This window comes from Psammomys obesus, unplaced genomic scaffold (genome assembly GCF_907164565.1).
Source record: "Psammomys obesus unplaced genomic scaffold, mPsaObe1.curated_primary_1811, whole genome shotgun sequence".
Classification (NCBI taxonomy): domain Eukaryota; kingdom Metazoa; phylum Chordata; class Mammalia; order Rodentia; family Muridae; genus Psammomys; species Psammomys obesus.
The window spans coordinates 7675043-7695867 of NW_026596039.1; the positions used below are offsets into that span (position 1 = coordinate 7675043).

General features: G+C 47.9%; 3 protein-coding genes across 7 annotated transcripts in view; 1 reads left to right on the forward strand and 2 right to left on the reverse strand.

Annotated features, from left to right (window-relative positions):
• The window catches only part of Rnf214 (ring finger protein 214), a 45381-nt gene extending 43562 nt beyond the window's left edge, over positions 1–1819 (reverse strand). For 2 of the 5 annotated variants that reach the window (XM_055621764.1, XM_055621760.1), the window contains exons 1-2: positions 1766–1819; positions 177–291 (exon numbers count right to left, since the gene is read on the reverse strand). In XM_055621764.1, coding sequence (XP_055477739.1) covers positions 177–283 — 107 coding nt within the window. In that variant the 5' untranslated portion in view covers positions 284–291; positions 1766–1819. Of the gene's footprint in view, positions 1–176; positions 292–1348; positions 1454–1519; positions 1581–1713; positions 1732–1765 lie in introns of those variants that run through there. The other 3 variants (XM_055621762.1, XM_055621761.1, XM_055621763.1) reach the window with 3 other exon arrangements.
• Positions 1204–2637, reverse strand: LOC129687582 (proline-rich protein 2-like). Its single transcript, XM_055622044.1, is given in 4 exon segments — positions 1204–1362; positions 1766–2230; positions 2232–2247; positions 2477–2637. Coding segments are annotated over 4 exon segments (801 nt in total).
• The window catches only part of Pcsk7 (proprotein convertase subtilisin/kexin type 7), a 23466-nt gene continuing 5024 nt past the window's right edge, over positions 2384–20825 (forward strand). The window contains exons 1-12 of the mRNA XM_055621759.1: positions 2384–2453; positions 4093–4212; positions 4809–5288; positions 5874–6008; positions 6600–6765; positions 8623–8713; positions 10014–10068; positions 10781–10919; positions 11681–11781; positions 14343–14510; positions 14914–15021; positions 15457–15559. Coding sequence (XP_055477734.1) covers positions 4821–5288; positions 5874–6008; positions 6600–6765; positions 8623–8713; positions 10014–10068; positions 10781–10919; positions 11681–11781; positions 14343–14510; positions 14914–15021; positions 15457–15559 — 1534 coding nt within the window. The 5' untranslated portion in view covers positions 2384–2453; positions 4093–4212; positions 4809–4820. The remainder of the gene's footprint in view (positions 2454–4092; positions 4213–4808; positions 5289–5873; positions 6009–6599; positions 6766–8622; positions 8714–10013; positions 10069–10780; positions 10920–11680; positions 11782–14342; positions 14511–14913; positions 15022–15456; positions 15560–20825) is intronic.

The window sequence follows — 20825 nt, forward strand, 5'->3', positions numbered from 1 at the left end:
ATCATCATCATCATCATCATCATCATCATCATCATCATCATCATCATCATCTACAGGAGGGGAAAAAAACAATCTGCAGAAGTATCATTAGGGCCCCAAAGAGGAAAGACTTTCAGAAGCTCATCTAAAAAGCCCCTTACCCAAATAAACTTTCTCCTCAAGAGTCTGCACGTTACCTTAGGCCATCTGGAAGAACTTCCTCTGTCTTAGAAGCACACAAAGCAGAGGGTTCCGAAGGACTGGGGGCACTGGCCCCAAGGCCAGCTACCTCAGAGGCCGCCATCTGCGACTCTGGACATTCAGAAACAAACGACAGGACACACGTTACAAAGCCCAACACTTTCCTCTGCATAATACCCACTGTCTCAGTTCCTCCCAACACCAAGAACTTAGGCTCTGGAGAAAACACCTAAGAAACAGTAATTGCAAGAGGGCAATAAAAAAGCCACTTGGAGCCCTAAGTCCCAGCCAGCACCAACCCGCGGGAGCTGTCATATGTACAGAAATATAGAGGAGTCTTCACAAAGCTTTTACTTTCTCTCTTGTCAGAAATGCGGGCATTTAAAATTGATGATAATCTGGTAAGAATTTTCCTGAATGCTCCATATACCTACCTTGTCTACTACCATTTTTAAAGGATGACCTTTTTGGCCCAGAATCAATACTATGTTTTAAAAAAAAAAAAAATCACTTTTTGGCTGTTGCAATCAAAGCATTCTCTATTAATTTAAGTGAAAGGTTTTCTGTGAGGTTTTTCCAAGAACAAGTCATTCCATACTGGACCATCTCCACGGGGTGTCTTCCCCCCTGTCGGTATCCCTTTAGAACAGATGGGAATAGTCTGTTATCTGCCAAGGGCCCACAAGCGAGTTACCATTATGACAAAACAGGTTACTACTTGGTTACTCCAGGAGAAAAAGGAGATGCTGATAACTCAAGTAAGGGAACCTAGGAAAACGCTTTTTTTTTTTTTTAATTTTATTTTTAAGAGCATCCTTTTTGCTGCAGAATAAACCCAGCCTTCTACGGTGAGAAGAAAAACTAGGTGGTGAGGTACGATTAGCTCACATTCCTGCTTTTATTTTGACAGCATCACAGGAATACCTCTAAACCCAGAAAAGTGTAAGACAGATAACGAGTCAGGCTGAACCAACAGTCACAGCCCAGTGCCTCAGTTTCCTCTCATCATAAAAAGCTCCCGGGTTAAAATGGGCCCTGAAACGCCATTATTGCATCTCGGATGCAAACATTCTGCCTCCAATAGGGTCGGGAATCATTGCCTCCAACAGGGAACAAGGTCTGGGTCACCGTTGTCCGGTAAACGAAAACCTTAGGGCAAGGGTCATACGTGAAACGCCGCGGCTGGAGCCCAAAGCCAGAGGGGTGGGGGTCGCACATCTGGCTGGAGAGTCCAGTATGCTCAAGGGAATCCCGCAACCCGCTGGCGGCCACCAGCCAGGCGGCGACGCAGAAGGGGACAATGGGGGGGAAGCAGCTCCAGGTGGTCAGCGCCACTCACACAGGCGGCTGCCGCATCCCGATCGCTAGCACTGGCCAGTGCCACCTCCACCCTCTCCCCCAGGTCGTCACCGGCCGCCAGCCCCCGTCCCACTCCCAGGCCGGGCTCCCGCCCCCGTGCCCGCCGCCCCCTCCCCGCCCCCCGCCGCGCCCCCTAGTCCCGCCGCCCCGGCCCGCGCGCCGCCCCGCACACACCTCCCGCGCCGCGCCCCCGGGGAGCAAAGGCGGGGGGAGGGAAGGGACGCACCTGAGCGGGCGGAGAGGGGGGAGGGGGCGGCCAGGCCTGGGGGAGGGGTCGAGCGCCGGCCCGCGCGCGGCACCTCCCACTTCCGGCGGCGCGAGCGCAGGGAGGGGGGCGAGGCCGGGGCGGCGGGAGGAGCGGCCCCGCGGGGTGCGCGCCGCCGCCGACGGCGCCCTCTGGCGGCAGGCGCGGGCAGCGCCCGGGCAATGTGGCCATCGCCGGAGAGCCCCTCCGACACAGCGGAGCCTGAGGGAACGCGGGCCAGGGAGATGGCGACCGGGAGCCTCTCCGCGGAGTTGACGGGGGAGAGTCAAGGCCACGGCAGTCTGAGGGAGAAGAGCCACGGGGGGTATTTGGGGGTCGGAACCGACACTGTCCTTTCAGAGGACGCCATGAAGAACGAGGGTCCTCTGGCGGGGGTGGGGGGCGTCCTGTGGCGGAGAACACGAGGACTCCGGGCGCCGAAGCCCCCTACAGCCCGCACGGGCCTGTGGCCGAAGCCATAGGCGGGCGTCGGCCGAGCGCCCGGTGCTCAGCCCGCTAGGCCGCAGGCCCGGCCGCTGATTGGCTGCGGCGCCGGGCGGAAGTGAGGTTGCTGTCAGTGGCTCCTCCGGCTCCGGGGAAGCCAAGGGTTTCCGCAGGGAGGCGGCGGAGGTGGAGACGACGGTGGCGGCAGTGGTGGAGGAGGCTGTGGGTGAGTTGTGTAGGGGACTGTACCTCGGAAATCCGGGTGGCCCTGGCCTGGGGGCGGTCGGCATCTGCGGAGGAGGCGCTGCGCTTGAGGGCACCTTGGGTCTTGGCGTGGGCGATCCCAGCGGGACGGGGCCTCCGGTTCTTAGGTTCCGGGCAGCATAGGTCCCAATGAGAGAGGGGCACATTGCACAGGACAGCCAAGGCCGCGGGGGGCGGGGTGGGGCGCTTTGTACAGGGCCTGGTTCCCGTGAGCGGATGGATGGGCTTGTAGGACAGTGGCTTAAGAGCAGAATCTTGAACGGGAGAGATGCCCTTCTACCTTGACCACTAAATGCCGTTTTAAAGGCCTAGCTGTTGAGGGAGATGGGAGTCTACTATCAGAAAGTGCTTAAGATTTCTTGCCTGGAAACCTGAGAATAAGTGCTGCTATACCCTGGGCTGCAGAAAAAGCTCGGTTTCTCTTCCAGAAATCTCTGGTGGAACCTACAGAGACTGCAGGAACCTGCCTGGGTGGATGACTGCTATCAACCAGATTCTGGATTTAATTATATGCAGACTAGGGAGGACATCTGGGTATCGTAGGACAATCAAAGCAACTCAGGAGCAGGGAGGAATGTAAGAGGAAACATGTACTGGAACTTAAGGACATAATGGCCTTTACTGCTGTAACAGCAGTAAAGGGATAGAAGCAAGAGGATCATGAGTTCTCAACCAACCTTTATTATATAAAGAAATCTTGTGTAAGCTGGAACTGGCACACACCTTCAATCCCAGCACTTGGGAAGCAGAGGCAGGCACATTTATAGAGTCCCAGGCTAGCTTGGTCTACAGAGTGAGTTCCAGGGCAGCCAGGGATACACAGAAAAGCCTTGTCTCAAAAAAAAAGGGGGGGGGAATCATCCTGAATAAAAACCAAGGAGAAAGGGGGAAAGCTACATTAATTGAAATTTTCAGGAGAGGAGTGGTGGAAGTTCCCTTTTTTTCCAAGGACTTTTTGGTGAAACAGTCTTTCCTAGAATGTTTTAAGTTGGCACCAACTGAGTGTATGTCTGGGTACTAAGACTGCTCCAGGGTGGGCTCAGTAGACAGTGGTGGCTTTTAAAGGAGCTCATGCACCCATATGTGCCTTGTCCCCACCCCCACAGTTGCTTGCTAGTTCTAATTTGACAGTTTTCCTTTGGGTGGGTGAAGACAGGCTAAGCCTGTACCCTCATGGAAAAGCCAACTTGGTGAGACAGGGACAGCTCTTTTCTTGCCACTCATTTCCTCTCTCCCAGTTACTACTCAGACCCATTTATGGCTGTTAAGTTTTATTGTCATTATCTGGCTTTCTACCTAATTTCCCTGCCTGGGCTGCCTCTAGGGGCTGGGTTGCCAGTTTTCTGGTAATGGAAAATGCTAACATTTAAGTCCTTCTAGGCCTTTAGATAAGCAAATAAAAAGAGAACGACATGATAGGTCAAGAAATGTGGTGTCTAGATTTTGTATTGATGTGGATCTCTTCCAGGTTATGACCTGGTTTTGGTCCCTGGAAATGGTATTTAACACTGGTCACTGGTCAGTCCTAGCCTTCACTGTAGCTTCAGCTTTGCTGGCTTTGGTGGGACACTTTTTTTTCCCCCTCTTCTTGGTGCCCACAGGTCTGCAGCTGTGTTCCCAGTCGACACTGCTCACAGTGAAGGTGACACTTCCCTCCGGTTTCACAAAATGAGTGTGGTGTGGTTACCCAGACCAGGACCTAAACTTCACAGAGAGTTCAGGTGGGAATGGGGCTGCACCCTGGGAGGCAGAAATCAGCTAGAGAAAGGGCTTAAGTTGTCACTAAATAAGAGGGCGGTGGAGCCAGGTGTGGTGGTTCATGCCTGTAATCCCAGGCAGAGGCAGGTGGATCTCTGTGAGTTTGAGGCCAGCAGTACGTAGTGAGTTCTAGGACTACCAGCACTGCATAGTGAGATCTGTCAAAAAAGAAAAAAAAGAGGGAGGTGGGGTCCTGGGTCCTGATCCTGTCAAGTTGTGGGGAGTGACATGTACTTTGAATACCTGAGTGAGCAGCCTAAAGCCCATGAGCACCTGGATGATACCAGGCTATTGGGTCATCAGGGATGGTCCATTGTGTCATGGGAGGTCATCAACTGGGGTTAGCCCTGGCTCATATTCCATCTGGGGGCTAACATTTTAACTAGAGGCAAATGTAATTGGTAGGAGAGGGAGAGAGAATATGGGTAGCAAATGACTAATCATTTGAAAGAAGTGGTGTGAGCTTTCCAAGGGGAACACACTGACAGACCATAGTTACGCTCTCAGATTTCTGCAGTTGCTGGCTTTCTTTGCTGATGTCCTTTCCCTTTGTCTGCAGCCTGCTGTTCTGATGCCGAAAGGGAGGCAGAAAGTCCCACACTTGGATGCCCCCCTGGGCCTGCCCACCTGCCTCTGTCTGGAATTAACTGGACTCTTCTTTCTGGTTCCCTGGGTCATGGGCCTGTCAGAGGCAGGTGGGCTCTACTCATTGGGTGCAGGGGGTCTAAGCTGGGCCGTACATCTGGACAGCCTAGAAGGTGAGAGGATGGAAGAGAGTCTGACGCAACAGGCAGATGCCGTGGCCCAGGCCGCAGGGCTGGTGAACGCTGGGCGCATTGGAGAGCTCCAAGGGCACTACCTCTTTGTCCAGCCAGCTGGGCACAGGCAAGCTGTGGAGGTGGAGGCCATGCGACAGCAGGCAGAGACTGTGTTAGCCAGGCATGAAGCTGTGCGCTGGCACTCTGAGCAGAGGCTGCTGAAGCGGGCCAAGCGCAGCATCCACTTCAATGACCCCAAGTACCCTCAACAGTGGCACCTGGTAAGTGCAGCTCAGATAGACAGGGTCTGCCCTAGTACCTTTTGATGGAGGCTTTCTCCCACTGCCCTGTGGAATGTAGATTGCTCTTAGCCCAAATCCTCCCTCTCTGCTGTGAAGAGCAATGCGGTGCTGAGGCTGGATGCACTCACTGCAGCTAGTCTACCAGACCCTTCTAGTTTCTAGCATATACCTCTCTGTGCCCCGCCTATAAATGGAGATTGTAGCAGTACATACTTCATAGAGTTACCATTAAAGTAAATGAGTGTGTATGGGAAGCATTTAGAGAAATGTCATACACATGGTAGACCCTGTTACGTATAGGCTAACTGCTAACCTTGTTGCATAATAATTACCACTTAGCCCTAGCCACCATTTCACACTGAGTTGCCCACAAGTAATGCCAAACTTTCTTGGAGGCCAAGGAATGGAGGGGCAGGATTCTAATGTGCCCTTCTGGGCTCTGTTCCCCACTAACCTGTTGGTCTGTAGCCTCTGTTTGGCTCTTTGGAAGAAGCCAAGGGAAAGGGTAGCTTTAACTTGTCTCTAGGCTGAGCTGTGTGTGTGGCTGGATTTCTCTGTCTACAGAATAATCGGCGGAGCCCAGGCAGAGACATCAATGTGACAGGTGTGTGGGAGCGAAATGTAACTGGGCGAGGGGTGACGGTGGTGGTGGTGGACGATGGAGTGGAGCACACCATCCAGGACATTGCACCCAACTATGTGAGTGGCTTGGAATGCCCCCTTGCTGCCATGTTGCTCCTTCTCTTTGGTGTTACTTCCCTTTTGTTCCCTTTCCTAGAAGGCACTGAGCCAAGACAAAGAGCCTGGGTGGGGTTAGTGTTGATCTACTCTCCCTTCTCCATTAGTTTTTTAGACTGGCAGTTAGGCCCAGAAGTTGACTTTAGTCTATAGCAAGAGCAATTCCAGGCAATACTTCCTGCTTCCTGTTGTTGCTACTCCTTTCCTAGGGAGCAGGGAGTAGCCTTATAGGCAACTACTTACTTTCTCTTCAGAGGTTCTGAAAACTTGGGGCTGAGGTGTGGTCTTTAGAAAGTCTGAGATCTCTTTTATCATGGGTTTCCCCCCAAGCAGTGGGCACAGTCATACACCACACAAGAGAAAAGTTTGCTTTAAAACCCTTGGCCCTTCTCAGATTTTCTCCAATGTCTTTGGCTCATATCTCATAACCTTTGTTTGCTCAAGGCAATAGACTTAGAAGTGGAAACTCCCAGTTCCTTGTTTTCCCTGATGTTTAGGACCTGAACCCTTCTAACCAGTAAGTGACCACTTGTTGGCCCCTCAATATTTCAGAGCCCAGAGGGTAGCTATGACCTCAACTCTAATGACCCAGATCCTATGCCCCACCCTGATGCGGAGAATGGTAACCACCATGGGACCCGGTGTGCAGGAGAAATTGCAGCTGTGCCCAACAACAGCTTCTGTGCAGTGGGCGTGGCCTATGGGAGCCGAATAGCAGGTAATCGTGCTTCCCCTATCCTTGGGAAGCACACAGTGGTCATTCTCTACCCTTTTCTCCATTCTGAAATTTATTTTTCCTTCCCTCAATTTCTAAAGCCTAGAGTAAGGAGTAAGAGCATGATGGGTTAATTAACTCACTGACTTTTCAGGACCATTTTATTTCATAAGGGCTTTTTAGCAACAGTATTTATTTTAGGTATAAAACAGGTAAGCTGGGCATGGTGGTGCACACCTTTAATCCCAGCACTCCAGAGGCAGAGGCTAGCCTGGTCTACAAAGTGAGTCCGGGACAGCCAAAGCTACACAGAGAAACACTGTCTCAAAAAACCAAAACAAAAAAAACAGGCAAACATGAAAATGCTCATATTGTGGCCTAGACGTCCCAGGCTGCACCTGCTCAAGTCTCCTTCCTGTCTTTGATCATGTCTGTGCTCATCAGTGACGAACATGACTGTAACAACTCCTTTGACTTGACTATGCTCTGCTAGTGTTTTCCTATTTTATGAAGTGCCTTGTCATTAGTTTGCCTTCCATGACTCCACATCTAAGGAGGCTACTCTCATAGTCCTACCTCTCCAGTCCCATGCTCCCTACTCTCTTAAGAGACTCTAGTCTCCAGCTGGAGATAGTTCTACATTCTTTCATCTCTCAGTCTTGTGGGTGAAAGGGAAAAGATGAGCACTCCCCCTAAATCCTGATGAATGAACGCCTGAGAACCTACAGCCACAGAGGCTGACTGTAACCCTTGCGGTCTCCAGCAGGGGGCCTCAGCACATTGCAAGTTCTCATGTTTTTACCTTATCACTACACTGTGACTCACTCCATTTTAGAGGAAGAACTTCGACATCACTGTGGGTAGCAAAGGCAATGAGTGTTATTCATTTAATTCCTTTATTGTGTCAAGTACCAAGCTAGGTGCCAAGTTAAAAGGGGAAATCTTGAATTACCTATATTCTAGTCCAGTGCTTCCCACCTCTCAGGGTCATTAGATCTGAGTTCAAGCATGATAGTAAAAGACACCTGAAAGCGAGGCATGGTGGTACATATCTGCCTGTCCATAATTCCAGAATTTGGGAAGTAGAGGCAAAAGGATTAGGGGTTCAAGATCATCCTCTGCTGTGTAGTAAATTTAAGGTAAGCCTATGCTGGCTAAGATGCTGTCTTAAAAAGGTGTTGGACACCTTTAATCCCAGCACTCAGGAAGCAGAGACTGGCGGATTTCTAAGTTCAAGGTCAGCCTGGTCTCTAAAATGAGTTATAGATAGCCAGGACTACACAGAGAAAACCTGTCTTAAAAAAACCAAAATAGTAATAATAAATTTTAAAAAAACGCTTTTCCACTAGTAGTACTTGTATATGGTATGAAATTCCAAAGTACAAAAGAGAGGTTTGATGTGTAGTTCCATAAAGTGCTTGCCATGGAAGCATGAAGAGCTGAGTTCATATCCTAGCACCCATGTAATAAGCTACAAATGATTGAGTGCTTTTGTAATCCCATCCCTGGGAAGATGAATTCCTGGGGCTCTCTGGCTAGCCAGCCTAGCTTAATTGCCAAGCCCTGGGTCCCAATGTCCCTAAGCCCTGAGCCAAAAGAAACAATTCTGAAGAATGATACATGAGATAGACCTGTTACCTCCACATACATATTCGTGCCTATGCACACTAATGCACTCACACCCCCACACATGTAGCTACAAAATGTGTACACATGAAAGTGCAAAAGAACTTACAGAGAAATGTAAGTCTTCTACACATACCATCCTACCACCTGGCATCCTACTTGGGGAATATGCACTATTTCTAGTTTCTTTTGGAACCAGTATCAGTGAGGAGCTGGTATAACTTCAATGCCTAGGTATCCGGGTGCTGGATGGACCACTCACAGACAGTATGGAGGCTGTGGCATTCAACAAGCACTATCAGATCAATGACATCTACAGCTGCAGGTAAGAGGATGAGAGACTTGTGTCCCTGGGATAGATCTTTGAACAAAAGCATAGCAAAACACTGCCTCTAGCCTAACGGGGATCCCCGGTTTGACTCGGATAATAGAGTCATTCTTCCTCATTTATCTAGATCCCCAGCCCCTGGGTGCTCTGTCTTAAATGCCTGGCACTCTAGTGATCAGATTGCCGCATAGAGTGCCCCATCATACCTGCATTTGTTACATAAACTCACGAGGCTCATAGGAGAAAGTGCCCTGCAAAAATGCACATGGAGCTTCAGGCTATGGGTCTAGGGGCTTGATAAGAGGAGTTTAGGGTGGGTGGCCCCATCATTGATGATAAAGCCTATTTTTCCCTAACAATTACCTTTCTTAAATTCTTTTTAAGTTTAATTTATTGTTAGTGGGGAGGGGGAGGTGTGCTGGTGCCATGGTCAGAGGGCAACCTTCTGTAGTCAGTTTCTCCTTCTACCTTTACATGGTCCCTAGGGATCAAATGCAGTCACTAGGTTTGCATAGCAAGCACCTTTACCTGCTGAGGCATTTCACAGGCATTTCAGCTTAAGAACCAAGAACTTGCCAGGCATGAGAGCACACACTTTTAATCCCATCATTCAGAAGACAGAGGCAGGTGGTTCTCTGAATTCAAGACCAGTCTGGTCTACAGAGTGAGTTTTAGGACAGCCAGGCTACACAGAGACCCTTGTCTTGATGATAACAACAACAAAAACTTGGAGTGAGAGACATGGCTTGCTGGCTGAGAGTACTTGATACTCTTACAGGGAACCTGGTTTCAGTTCCCAGTAACCACATGGTGGCTCATAATCCTCTGTCACTCCAGTTTGAGGGAATCTGACACCTGGCCTCCTTGGCATTCCATACATGTTGTATTTGTACATATATGTGGGCAAAACACGTGGATAAAATTTAATTGATAAAAAAAATTCCAAAAACTTACACAAACTGAACATCTCTCATCAAACTTAGTAGTAGATCTGTATATCGCAGGTTGACCATGTCCCTGTTTGACTATGTATCATCTGCTTCCCTGGGACCTGAGGAAGTATAGGCAGGATAAAGTTATCCTAAATGGGGACATTTCCACAGAGAAAAGCCTTAGCATACACTTCCATGTTCCACTTTGGAAGAAAAAGGACCCTTGACACCACATATCTTTTAATCATGGGGTTCCACTGGGAGAAGAGAAAAAGCTGCAGGCAGAAAGTGGCTTGGTAAGACAAGGAGACCCTAGTTGGGTAGCTCAAACTCGGTTTCACCCTTTCCTTTGCATATCTCAACAGCTGGGGCCCAGATGATGATGGGAAGACAGTGGATGGTCCTCATCAGCTTGGAAAGGTAACTGAGGTGCATGAGGACTGGGAAACCTTTGAGACCCTCTTTCTTCAGCTTTAGAAGATCCATGAGTCAAACCCTCTTCCCATTCCACCTTCATGGTAGTGTCCAGTGTACCCATTTAGCACAGCTATGCCATCCACCTATCAAGAAAGATTGTTTTCCTCACAGGGGATGAGGGCTTGTGGGACACTGGTGCTCATGGAAAGGAATGGAATAACTTCTACCTTGTTTCACTTGGATCTCATTATGGGTTTCTATTCCTCATTTTGCTCTGTCATCTGATAAGCAGAATAAACACTGCTTAGCAGAATTAACAGTTGTTTTTTTGTTTGTTTGTTTTTTAGAATTCATTTATTTGTTTGTTTATTATGTGCCTTGGTGTTTTGCCTACATGTATATCTCTGTGAGGATGCCGGATCTCCTGGGACTGAGGTTACAGAGATTTGTGACCTGCCATGTGGGTGCTGGGAACTGAACCTGGGTTCTCCAGAAAAGTTCCACTGCTCTTAACTACTAAGCCATCTCTCTAGGCCAAACACTGTTCATTTTTAGCTTTGTCCGCACTTTATGTCTGTGTCTAAATCTTTTCTTGCCCAATGCCCTTTTCTTTTTTTTTTTTTTTTTTTTTTTCCTAGAGAAAAGTGACTGATTCGGTAGGTGCAGGTTTTTCTATTAGCTCCTTGACTAATAGCCTGACATTTTTGTTCTTCAGGCTGCCTTACAACATGGAGTGATGGCTGGTCGCCAGGGCTTTGGAAGTATCTTTGTGGTTGCCAGTGGTAACGGGGGCCAGCACAATGACAACTGCAACTATGATGGCTATGCCAACTCCATCTACACTGTCACTATAGGTAGTGGTCTAGAGACTTTGTGGGAATGCAGTCAGTGGGTGTATTTCTATCTCACTTCATTCTATTGATCTAAATGTGTGACCATAATCATCTCTTGAGGATCAGATAGTACTACCCCAGCTCTTGCAAGCTCTCAGGGCCTCTCTGGGACATATTTACCCATTCTCCAGAAACTGCCCACCTGTCACCACTACTCTTATGACTGGTTTGACCTCCACTTTGATCTCTTTCCATGGCCACTGGCTTGAAGCTGTCTCTGGCTACCATTTAACCTGAGTTAAGGACTCTTGGCTTGCACTCCCAATCATAGAGTTTGTCATTCCATTTTTTATTATTATTTGCTTACTTGACTTCCTACCTGACTGTAGGCTCCTTGATATCATCCTTGAAGTGAATCCTTAGATCACAGGGGACTGCCCTTACCCCCTTACCACTGCCTTCTGCCTCCTCCTTACCCCTTCCAGGATGCCTTTTCCACATGGCTTTCATGCCTAATATGACTTACAGTAGATCTTAGTAAATATTGAAAACCAGTGGCTACAGAGATGGTAGACCCTTGATTTTGTTTGATGCCCCTGGGAAGAGTGGTGTAAGCAAAAATTCATTCTGCCATTTGAGGCTTCCTGCCCACATGCAGATGAGGGCTGTGGTCACTCTTTGAGAAGAAGCCCATCCCTTCATGATGAAGGCAACTCTGCTATCAGGTACTAGCTCTGGGATCCAATTCTCATGTAAGCTCCTGTCTTGCTTCTTTGTGCCAGGAGCTGTGGATGAGGAGGGACGGATGCCTTTTTATGCAGAAGAGTGTGCCTCCATGCTGGCAGTCACTTTCAGTGGTGGAGACAAGATGCTTCGAAGCATTGTGAGCGCTTCTGGGGCCCTTCTCATGTGTTGGGTGGAAGGTTTAAGACAAAGGTTCACTCCATAGCCTAGGCTGGCTTGGAACTCAAAATATGGTTAAGAGTGGGCTTGAATTTATGAGCCATCTTCCTGCCTTGGCCTCCCACATGTTGAGATTATCAGTGTGACACACCTATAAAATATTTTTTTCACCCCGTTTTTTAAGATAGGTCTCAGCCAGGTGAGGGGGCACAGACATGTAATCCCAGCACTCAGGGAGGCAGAGACAGGTGGATCTCTGTGAGTTTTGGGCCAGCCTGGTCTACAAAACGAGTCCAGGACAGCCAAGGCTGTACAGAGAAACCCTGTCTCCAAAAACAAAACAAAAAGGGGTCTCATATAACCTAGACTGGCCTTGAATTCACTGTGTAGCTGAGGATGAGCTTGAATTCCTGATCCTTTTGCATTGGTGGTTTTAATCTTAAACTTTGAACTGGGTGGTAGAATCCCTATGGTAGAATTTGGGCTTTTACTACTTTCTATGTGGTATTCAGTCCTTTTATAAATGCTGACTGCCATGTTTGCCTTCAGGATAAAGGCAGTGCTTGTCTCGGGGATGCATAGGACAGGAAGATGGAACTGGCTTATGTCAGCCTGACCCTGTCCTTTGCTAGAGCTCTGATTAAAGCCTGTGAATGCAACAGGGGAATGGAGAGCTTCTGTAGCCCACATGACTCTTGAAAGACTCAGGGACCTCTGCTGGGCTCCAGCACAGCCTGCGTAAATCAGGACTCTGGACCACAGTTCCAGAGCACTCTGTATGTCCCTGAAGCTACTAACAGTGTCAAGGGCCAGAGCTGGGCAGGAGCCAGATGCTTGTCAGCTTTTGCCAGTGGTCAGTTGGGAGGTCTCTGAGGCCATTGAGAATTAAGCAGCTTCATCTTCACACAGGGTCAAATTCATTTTTTAAAATGAAAAGTTTATTATGCCAGCAAATGACTTCTGGTCAACACAATGTTCCAAGGCTCTGTGCCGGTTGACACCCACCCCAGGGAGGAAAGAGAAGGAAGCAGACTAAATTAAAAAGCAAGAAGCTTGCAGGCAGCCTAGGGTGCTACTAGCCTGTGTTAGAAAGAGCAGGAACTTGTTCTTCTCTTTACCAAATGGCAGATATCTAGGACCCACTCGCCCTGGCCCCTGAAAGAGACCTAAGAAAGCTCTCTAGCAGGATCATCATTGGTGCTCTTCATTGGTGATCATCATTGGTGATCATCACAGTCTAGCTTTGTCCCTCCCTCAATTCAGTTTCTCACCCTCAGCGCCACCTTCCATTTGAACAATAATTTGTCCAGATTTGAAAAGTGAGTTTATTGAGCCAAGTTCCCATCTTTGGAATGCCCTTGCCTTGGCAACCTCCTGTTGTGTGACTAGGTGGCTGGATAAAGCTGTGTCTCTGAGGATAAGGGCCAAGGGAATAGCCTTCCCACCGTCTGGCTTCTTGCCCAGGGAGCTTCCCTAGGTTGTCATAGTTCTGTGTGATGTTCTTGTCATTATGGGCAAGTTCACAGACTTCACATCTGTACTCTAGACTATCACTGTGAGCTGTTGCCTTAACAGGAAAAAAAAAATTAATCTGCTCTCTGGCACCAATCAAACTTCCTTTTTCATTGAGACTACAGCTTGGAGTGTTTTCCCCTTTCCTTTGTGAGTTCACAGTGTCTGGGTGAAATTTTCATTTCTTGGCAGCTGCTGTAGTAGCTTGGGATTGGGGTTGGGGTGGGGGGAGATTACAGTGGAGAACAGTAACTCTTGGCGGAAGTTGGCACCCTGGTATCTGACCCAGAAGAAAAGTTGAAAGGAAAAAAAAGTACTAGCCTGTACTGGCTTTGTGTGGGGGAGCAGGTTTAGCTGGACTTGTTCAGCTAAACTTTCTGATGCACTTTTGTTGATGGGACATGAAAAGAACTTGATGCCAAACAGATACTGTCTTTTCCCAGTTTTCGTGTCTCATCTGAGAGACGTGAGTAGGAGAGAGGGACTCACAGAAACCCACCTAAGACACCAGCCAGAGCAGGAAAGCAGCTTCTCCAATTGGCCAGTAGTGCATGGCAGATAGGCCATGTAGATACTGAAAATGCATCAGGCTTCAAGCAAAGACTGCAAGAATCTTCTTGGGGAACATGCTCCCTAGGTCGCTACCAGTTTCTGTCCCAGCTCCAGCTAGAGCCTAGTGGCAGCTCTGGCTACTTCTCTGGTTAGCTGGAATATGGAGAGTTGGTCTGGGAATTTAGAAATGAAATACTAAAATTAGAAGAGTAAGAATCAAGAAACTTAAGGTGTACCCACATCCTCTCACATGCCCCATCTCCTTTTCCTACAGCTGTGCCCCCAAGGTTACTCTTCAGTTTCCATCATCTAGAGATTGATGGATGGATTAAGGGTCTCCTGTGCCTGGCACTCTGTGCATAAAGAAAGTTACGGCTCTGGAAGGGGGAAAGGCCACCTAAGAGACTTGTTCTGAGGACTGTCCTGTTCCCCTCTTCCAGTGTCTGACCCCTCCCCACTCCTTATTTTACTTTGCAGGTGACCACTGACTGGGACCTTCAGAAGGGCACTGGTTGTACGGAAGGCCACACAGGGACCTCAGCTGCAGCTCCTCTGGCAGCTGGCATGATAGCCCTCATGTTGCAGGTGCGGCCCTGCCTTACCTGGCGGGACATCCAGCACATCATTGTCTTCACAGCCACCCAGGTGAGAGTTGGCAACTGGCTAACAAGTGCCCCCAGCCCTACCCCACTCCAGGATCGGGCTATCAGGAGACTCCAGACTCAAAATGTCTCAAATGTCTCAGGGTGGGATATGTAAAGCATGGGTGTGAGGACTTCAATAGCACAGACTCATCCTCCTTCTGCTCAAGCATGCACCTGAAATAAGTTCTGAAAGGGCACTGTCACTTGGGTCCTTTTGGGTCCCTGTAAGGAAGCAAGCCATTTAGATAGTGAGATCATGAGGCTTTTTTTTTCTCAGCTTTTTTGAGGGAAGCCATTCCTAAGTGGCCTCGGTAGGAATGTCTGGACTGGATCAGTTGGCAGATGAGCAGGGAAAAGAGAGTCAGGCAAATGCTGGAGACTCAACACAGCCTCTGTTCTTTCAGTATGAGGATCATCATGCAGACTGGCTCACCAATGAGGCTGGCTTCAGCCACAGCCATCAGCATGGTTTTGGACTGCTCAACGCTTGGAGACTCGTCAATGCAGCCAAGGTGAGCCAGGTGTTAGGCAGCAGGACACCCTGCATAGAAAGACTGAGAAAAGATACAGGATACCTAAACATTGCCTGGCATTGTATAGGCATTTGACTGCTTTAGCCCTCATCTTGGCCGATAGCCATCTTATCAGTGAAAAACAGGTTCCCAGACTGTTACTAGAGTTTAAGGAGAACTTGAATGGACTCTGGAGTTTTCAATGCTTCTGGTTTTTTCCTTCCCTTTCTTTCCCTTCCTTTCCCTTCCCTTCCCTTCCCTTCCCTTCCCTTCCCTTCCCTTCCCTTCCCTTCCCTTCCCTTCATTGGTGTTCTCAGGAACATTTGTGGTACAGAAGGAACCTTCAGTGAAAGAGTATGATGACAGTGTGTGTCTGTGTATAAGAGTACAGTAAGTTTTGTTTGTCAATTGCTGTCCCCTACTTTTCTTGAACAGATCTGGACATCTGTCCCTTACTTAGCCTCCTATGTCAGCCCTGTGCTGAAGGAAAACAAGGCTGTTCCTCGGTCCCCCCACTCTCTGGAGGTGCTATGGAATGGTAAGCTTTCAGTACAAAAAGGTTTGAGGCGGGTAATGGGGAAGCTAAGCTAAGCTCATCCTCCCTGCCCAGTTCTCCCCCTTCCTTCAGGAGCTGAGCTCCAGCCAAACCTGTAGAGTTTTCTTTGACCATTTTAGGGCATGTTGCTGCTTCTGAGTTGGCTGGCCCCTGGCTGCTTAACAAGACCTTTCTCCTGAGTTCCTAATAGTAAAAAGGAGCTGTGAGCAATGGGCTAGGAAGGCAGTGGGTGGAGTGGGGGTTGGCTTAGGGAACCTCAGCCGAGTTGAGAGTAGTTCCTGCTAAGATCTTGTCAAACAGCCCTACCCAGCTCAGTGGCCTCAGCTTGAGGAAGAGGAGCACATGGCTCAGTTCTCAACCTCCTCCAGAGAAAGCCAGATGCTGTCTCTCAGGGTGAGACGGAGGCATAAGTATAGATCCTCTGGGCTAGAGTTGCTTATTATTATTTTTGGTTTTTTGAGACTGTATTCCTTTGAGTAGCCCTGGGTATCCTGGAAGTTTGTAGACAGGCTGGTTTTGAACATACATAGATCCACCTGCCTCTACCTCCCAGAGTGCTGAGATTAAAGGCATATTCCACCACACTTGGCCTACTATCCTCTGTTCTTACTACCATCCTGCATGCTTCCCAGTATATTTTTAAATTTAAATTTATTTTTTATTATTTATTCACTTTACATCGCAATTGTAGCCCTCAATCTCATCTTCTCCTGGTCCCCCCCTCCCTCCGTCTTCCCTCTAGTCTCCTCCCCTATTCCTCAGAAAAGAGGAGCCCTCTTCACCTACCATTTGACCTTAGCCTATCAAGTCTCATTAGGATTGCCTGCATCTTCTTCCTCCCCTTCCTCTGTGGCCTGGCAAGCCCCTCTCCATCAGGGGGAAGTGATCAAAGAATGGGCAATAGGGTCCATGTCTGAGACAGCCCCTGTTCCCCATACTATAGGACCCACATAGAGACTGAGCTGACTATCGGCTACATCAGAGCAGGAGGTCTAGGTCCGATCCATGTATAGTCCTTGGTTGGTGTATCAGTCTCTGCAGGGCCCCGTGGGCCCAGATTTGTTGGCTCTGTTGGTCATCTGGTAGAGTCCTGCCCCCCATGCTTCTTATTATAAGGTCTGCCTGTGTGAAGAGGTTGAAGGGCTTCTTTTTTTTTTTTTTTTTTTTTCCATTTTGTTTTAGAGACAAGTTGTCTCCATATAGTCCAGGCTGGCCTCAAACTCACAAAGATTTGCCTGTCTCTACCTCCCCAAGTGCTGGGATTACAGATATGCGCCACCACACCCGGCTGTGAAGGGCATCTTCTAAGCTGGCAATGTGGTTGTATGTTGGACACACAGAAGAGATGGATCCAAATGTTTTGCTCAGTGACCCTCTACCTGCACTGTTTTTGTTTTGGTGGTTATGAAAAAACCCAGTGCCTTATATATGCTAAGCACATACTATACCACTAAGCTATACACCAGCCTCTCTGTGTGCACATTTCCCAGTTGTTCCATTGTTCCTGCTCTTAGCCCCTTAGGCCTTTTTTTCCTCCTTGAGAAATTCTTACAACAAAGTTATTTGCTATCTTTTGTGAATATTGAGATGTATAGTTGCTTCAAACTGATATCAAAACTCCATCCTTATTTTTCCTGTGCCCCTTGGAAGTGCTCAAACCAGAGACATGGTGTCTAGGAGAAGGAATGACCAAAGATTGGGCCTTGGGTAGGAGAGTAGGGCAGCCTTTCTCCATGGATGCTTCTATGAGAAAGATTAAATGCCTTTTCCCCCTAAACATATTCCACTCTTGCCAGTTTCCTTGTGCATGGAAGAAGTCGATGGCCTAGGGAGCACATTTTTCTGTAAAAAGCATGCTCTCTTAGGAAGGACAGAAACAAACACAGGAATGTGGATGTGGGAAGCCCCTGGCCCTCACACACTGTCTTGGGGATTGTGGGCCTTTTAACCTTTACTCCATGAAAGGCTGTTTTCTGTCACTTCTGTCAGATGAGTAAGTGAACTTCTCAGGGTCAGAGACCTCCAGCTTTGTTATCCTCTGCTTCCCATTATCCAAGGAATTATCCCCTTAAAGTCTGACATCTTCCATAGCTATCAGGCAGCTGGCAATTGCTTGTTGGTAACTAAAAAGCATAGAAGGAAAGTGAAGAGAGCAGGGTGCAGAGGTGGGAAGCAGAGATCCAGGAGTCTGGCTAATGGAGTCCTTCTCCAGAGTAGTAAAAAGGCCTTCCCATTTCAGAAGCCAGAAAAAGAAACGTCTTGCCCTTAATTATATCATCCCTCAATAGATAGAACAAAACAGAACAGAAAGTGTGAGCCTGAGTGCTGGCTTGGTGTCAAGAAGTGTATTCACATGATCAGAGCTGAGCAACTCAGTCACAGACGGTCTAGACCCCCCATCCCTACAATCCTAGGTGGTCTAGACACCTTACCCCAGACAGCCACAATTGAGCCAGACATTTACAGTCCTTACAGCCACAGACAGGTCAGACCTTATATGCTAGAGCCAATCCTAGTGTTCAAACAAGATCAGGCTGACTCCAGGTCTGGGGCTGGATACAAACTTTTTTAAGAGGCAGAGGGAAGGTGAGTATGATGACTACAGTCTGTAATCCTAGCACTCAGGACAGGAGAATCACTGCAAGTTCAAGTTGGTCTATATAGTGAGTTCCAGACCAGCCAGGGCTGTAAAGGGAAACCGTGTTTTTAAAGGGGAGGGAAAGGAAAGCTGGGTGCAGTAGGGCATACCTGTAATTCCAGTACTCAGGGAGGCAGAGACAGGTGGATCTCTGAGTTCCAGGACAGCCTGGACTACAAAGTCCAGGACAGCCAAAGCTATACAGAAAAACCTGGTCTCACAAAAAAGAAAAAAAGTGGGGAGGGTAGGAGTTGGGGGGTGGAAGAAGCAGAAGAAGCTGAGCATCCAGGCAGTATCAGAAGAGATGAAATAATCTTAAAGGGTTCAGAGCATTGTTAACCAGGACGTTAGCTGTAATGGAAATGTCCAGATGTGTGCGGCTGTTGAGTCTGTCAAACATTTCAAATATAGCTGTGTGACCAAGAAATTGAACTCTGCCCCCAACCCAGATAGGTTTTTTCTGTGTAGTCCTGGCAGCCTGGCTGTCCTGGAACTTGCTCTATAAACCAGGCTGATCTCGAACTCAGATCCACCTACCTCTGCCTCCAAATTGCTTTTAATTACAGTGAATTTTTTTTTTTTTAAACCAGATCCATGTTCCTAGGCTATCATGTTGAGGAGAGCAACCCAAGGGCAAAACAGGCTTGCATTTCTTCCCACTGAAAGTCAGTGAGGAGGAAGAAGCCCACACTCTGTGTGAAATCCCTCTTAAGGGTGGGAGGAGAGTGGACTTTGCCAGGAAGCTTCTTCACTGGAGAAGTCTGTATAAGATTCCAGAGCACCCACTTGCACCTGTCATTTGTGTGCAGTGCAAGTATGAGTGTGCCAGCTGGCCCTCTGCCCACACGCTAGTATACTATTCTTCTTGCTTCCATTTCTCCCAACTCCAGGCCGCCTTTGTCTCTTCTGCTTGTCTTCTAGCTGAAGTCCCTACCTCCCTTCAAGACTCTGAATTAGTGTCTATTCCATTCTTCCCTCCCTCCCTCACCCTCACCTCACTTTTCTAATAGTACTTGAACCCAGGTTCTTGTTCATGCTGATTAAGTACTCTACCCCTAAACTATATTCCCAACACACTCGTGATGCCATTTTGTGGTCCCATTCAGGGATAAGTTTGTAGTCCATCCTTCTGAACCTTCTTATTACTCTGACCCTAGAGATAGGTCAGCCCTGCTTACTCTGCTGTCTGTGATCCCCTATGTTCCATTATCCTCGCTGGCCTCCCTCCCTGCCCAAGATTCCTGTTTTCTTTGTGTACTTGAAACTCTAGAACCATTGAGTGTCTTTTGAAATGTATTCTATGACTCTTTGTCCCCACCCATACCATGTTTCCTCCCTCATCAGAGCTGCTGTGTTGTCTGACTTCAGCTCCCTCCTCTACACGTAAATCTTATTCTGATCCCTCATGAAATAAATAGGAAGGATAGAGATTGTCATAACTTCCACCATATTAAGAAAATAAGCAAGCAGAGCTTGGTAATCTTCTGGATAGAATATGAAAGATTAAAAATTAAAAAAAAACTTGCTGAAGACAATAATAATAATATGTGAGATATGAGGATGACCAGTTTCTTAGTGTTTCTAGTGCTGTTAGAACACCATGGCCAAACAAAGTGATTATAGGCGGCAATGCATGCCTGTAATCCCAGCACTCAGAAGGCAGAGGAAGGCAGATCTCTGAGTTCAAGGTTGGCCTGGTGAGTTCCAGGACAGCCAAGGCAACACAGAGAAACCCTTTCTTGAAAACAAAACAAATAAATAAATGGATGGATGGATGGATGGATGGATGGATGGATGGATGGATGGATGAAAAAAAATAGCATGACCAAAAGTATTGTGGAAAAGAAAGGGTTTGTTTTAGCTTGTAGATTACACAGTCTATCATGAAGAAAAGTCAAGAGAGAAATCTGCAAGGAACTGAAGCTGAGGCCATGGAGAAATTCTTCTGGCTTGCTCTCCATGGCTTGCTTAGCCTGGTTTCTTATACCACTCATGACCACCTGCCCAGGGATGATACTAGCCCCATCCATGGACTGAGCCCACCCATTTCGGTCATCAATCAAGAAATCCACAGGCCACTTTCTTAGTTAAGGTTCCCTCTTCGCAGATGAATCTATCGTCTGTCAAGCTGACAAAAAAAAAAAAAACAAAAACAGCTAGTATTCAAAGTAGTTGTCCATTTTAGACATTAACTTATTTAATTTTATTATAAATAATAGTTTACTCACATGCATTGCCACCCAGGTCCCTGTACACAGCAATTAAATGTCAGATGTAAACCAGGCATGGTGGCATGCACTATTAATCTTAGGATTTGGGAGGCAATGATAGGAGGATCTCTGAGTTCGAGGTTAGCCTCATCTATATAGTTAGTTCCAGGAAAGCCAGGGCTACAGAGAGAGACCTTGCGAAGGGGGATGGGGAATCCCAGCACTCAGTGAGGCAGAGTCAAATGGATTTCTGTGAGTTCAAGGCCAGCCTGGTCTACAAAGCAAGTCCCAGATAGCCAAAGCTACACAAACCCTGTCTCCAAACAAACAAACAAAAACGATAGATAGATAGATAGATAGATAGATAGATAGATAGATAGATAGATAGATAGATAGATAG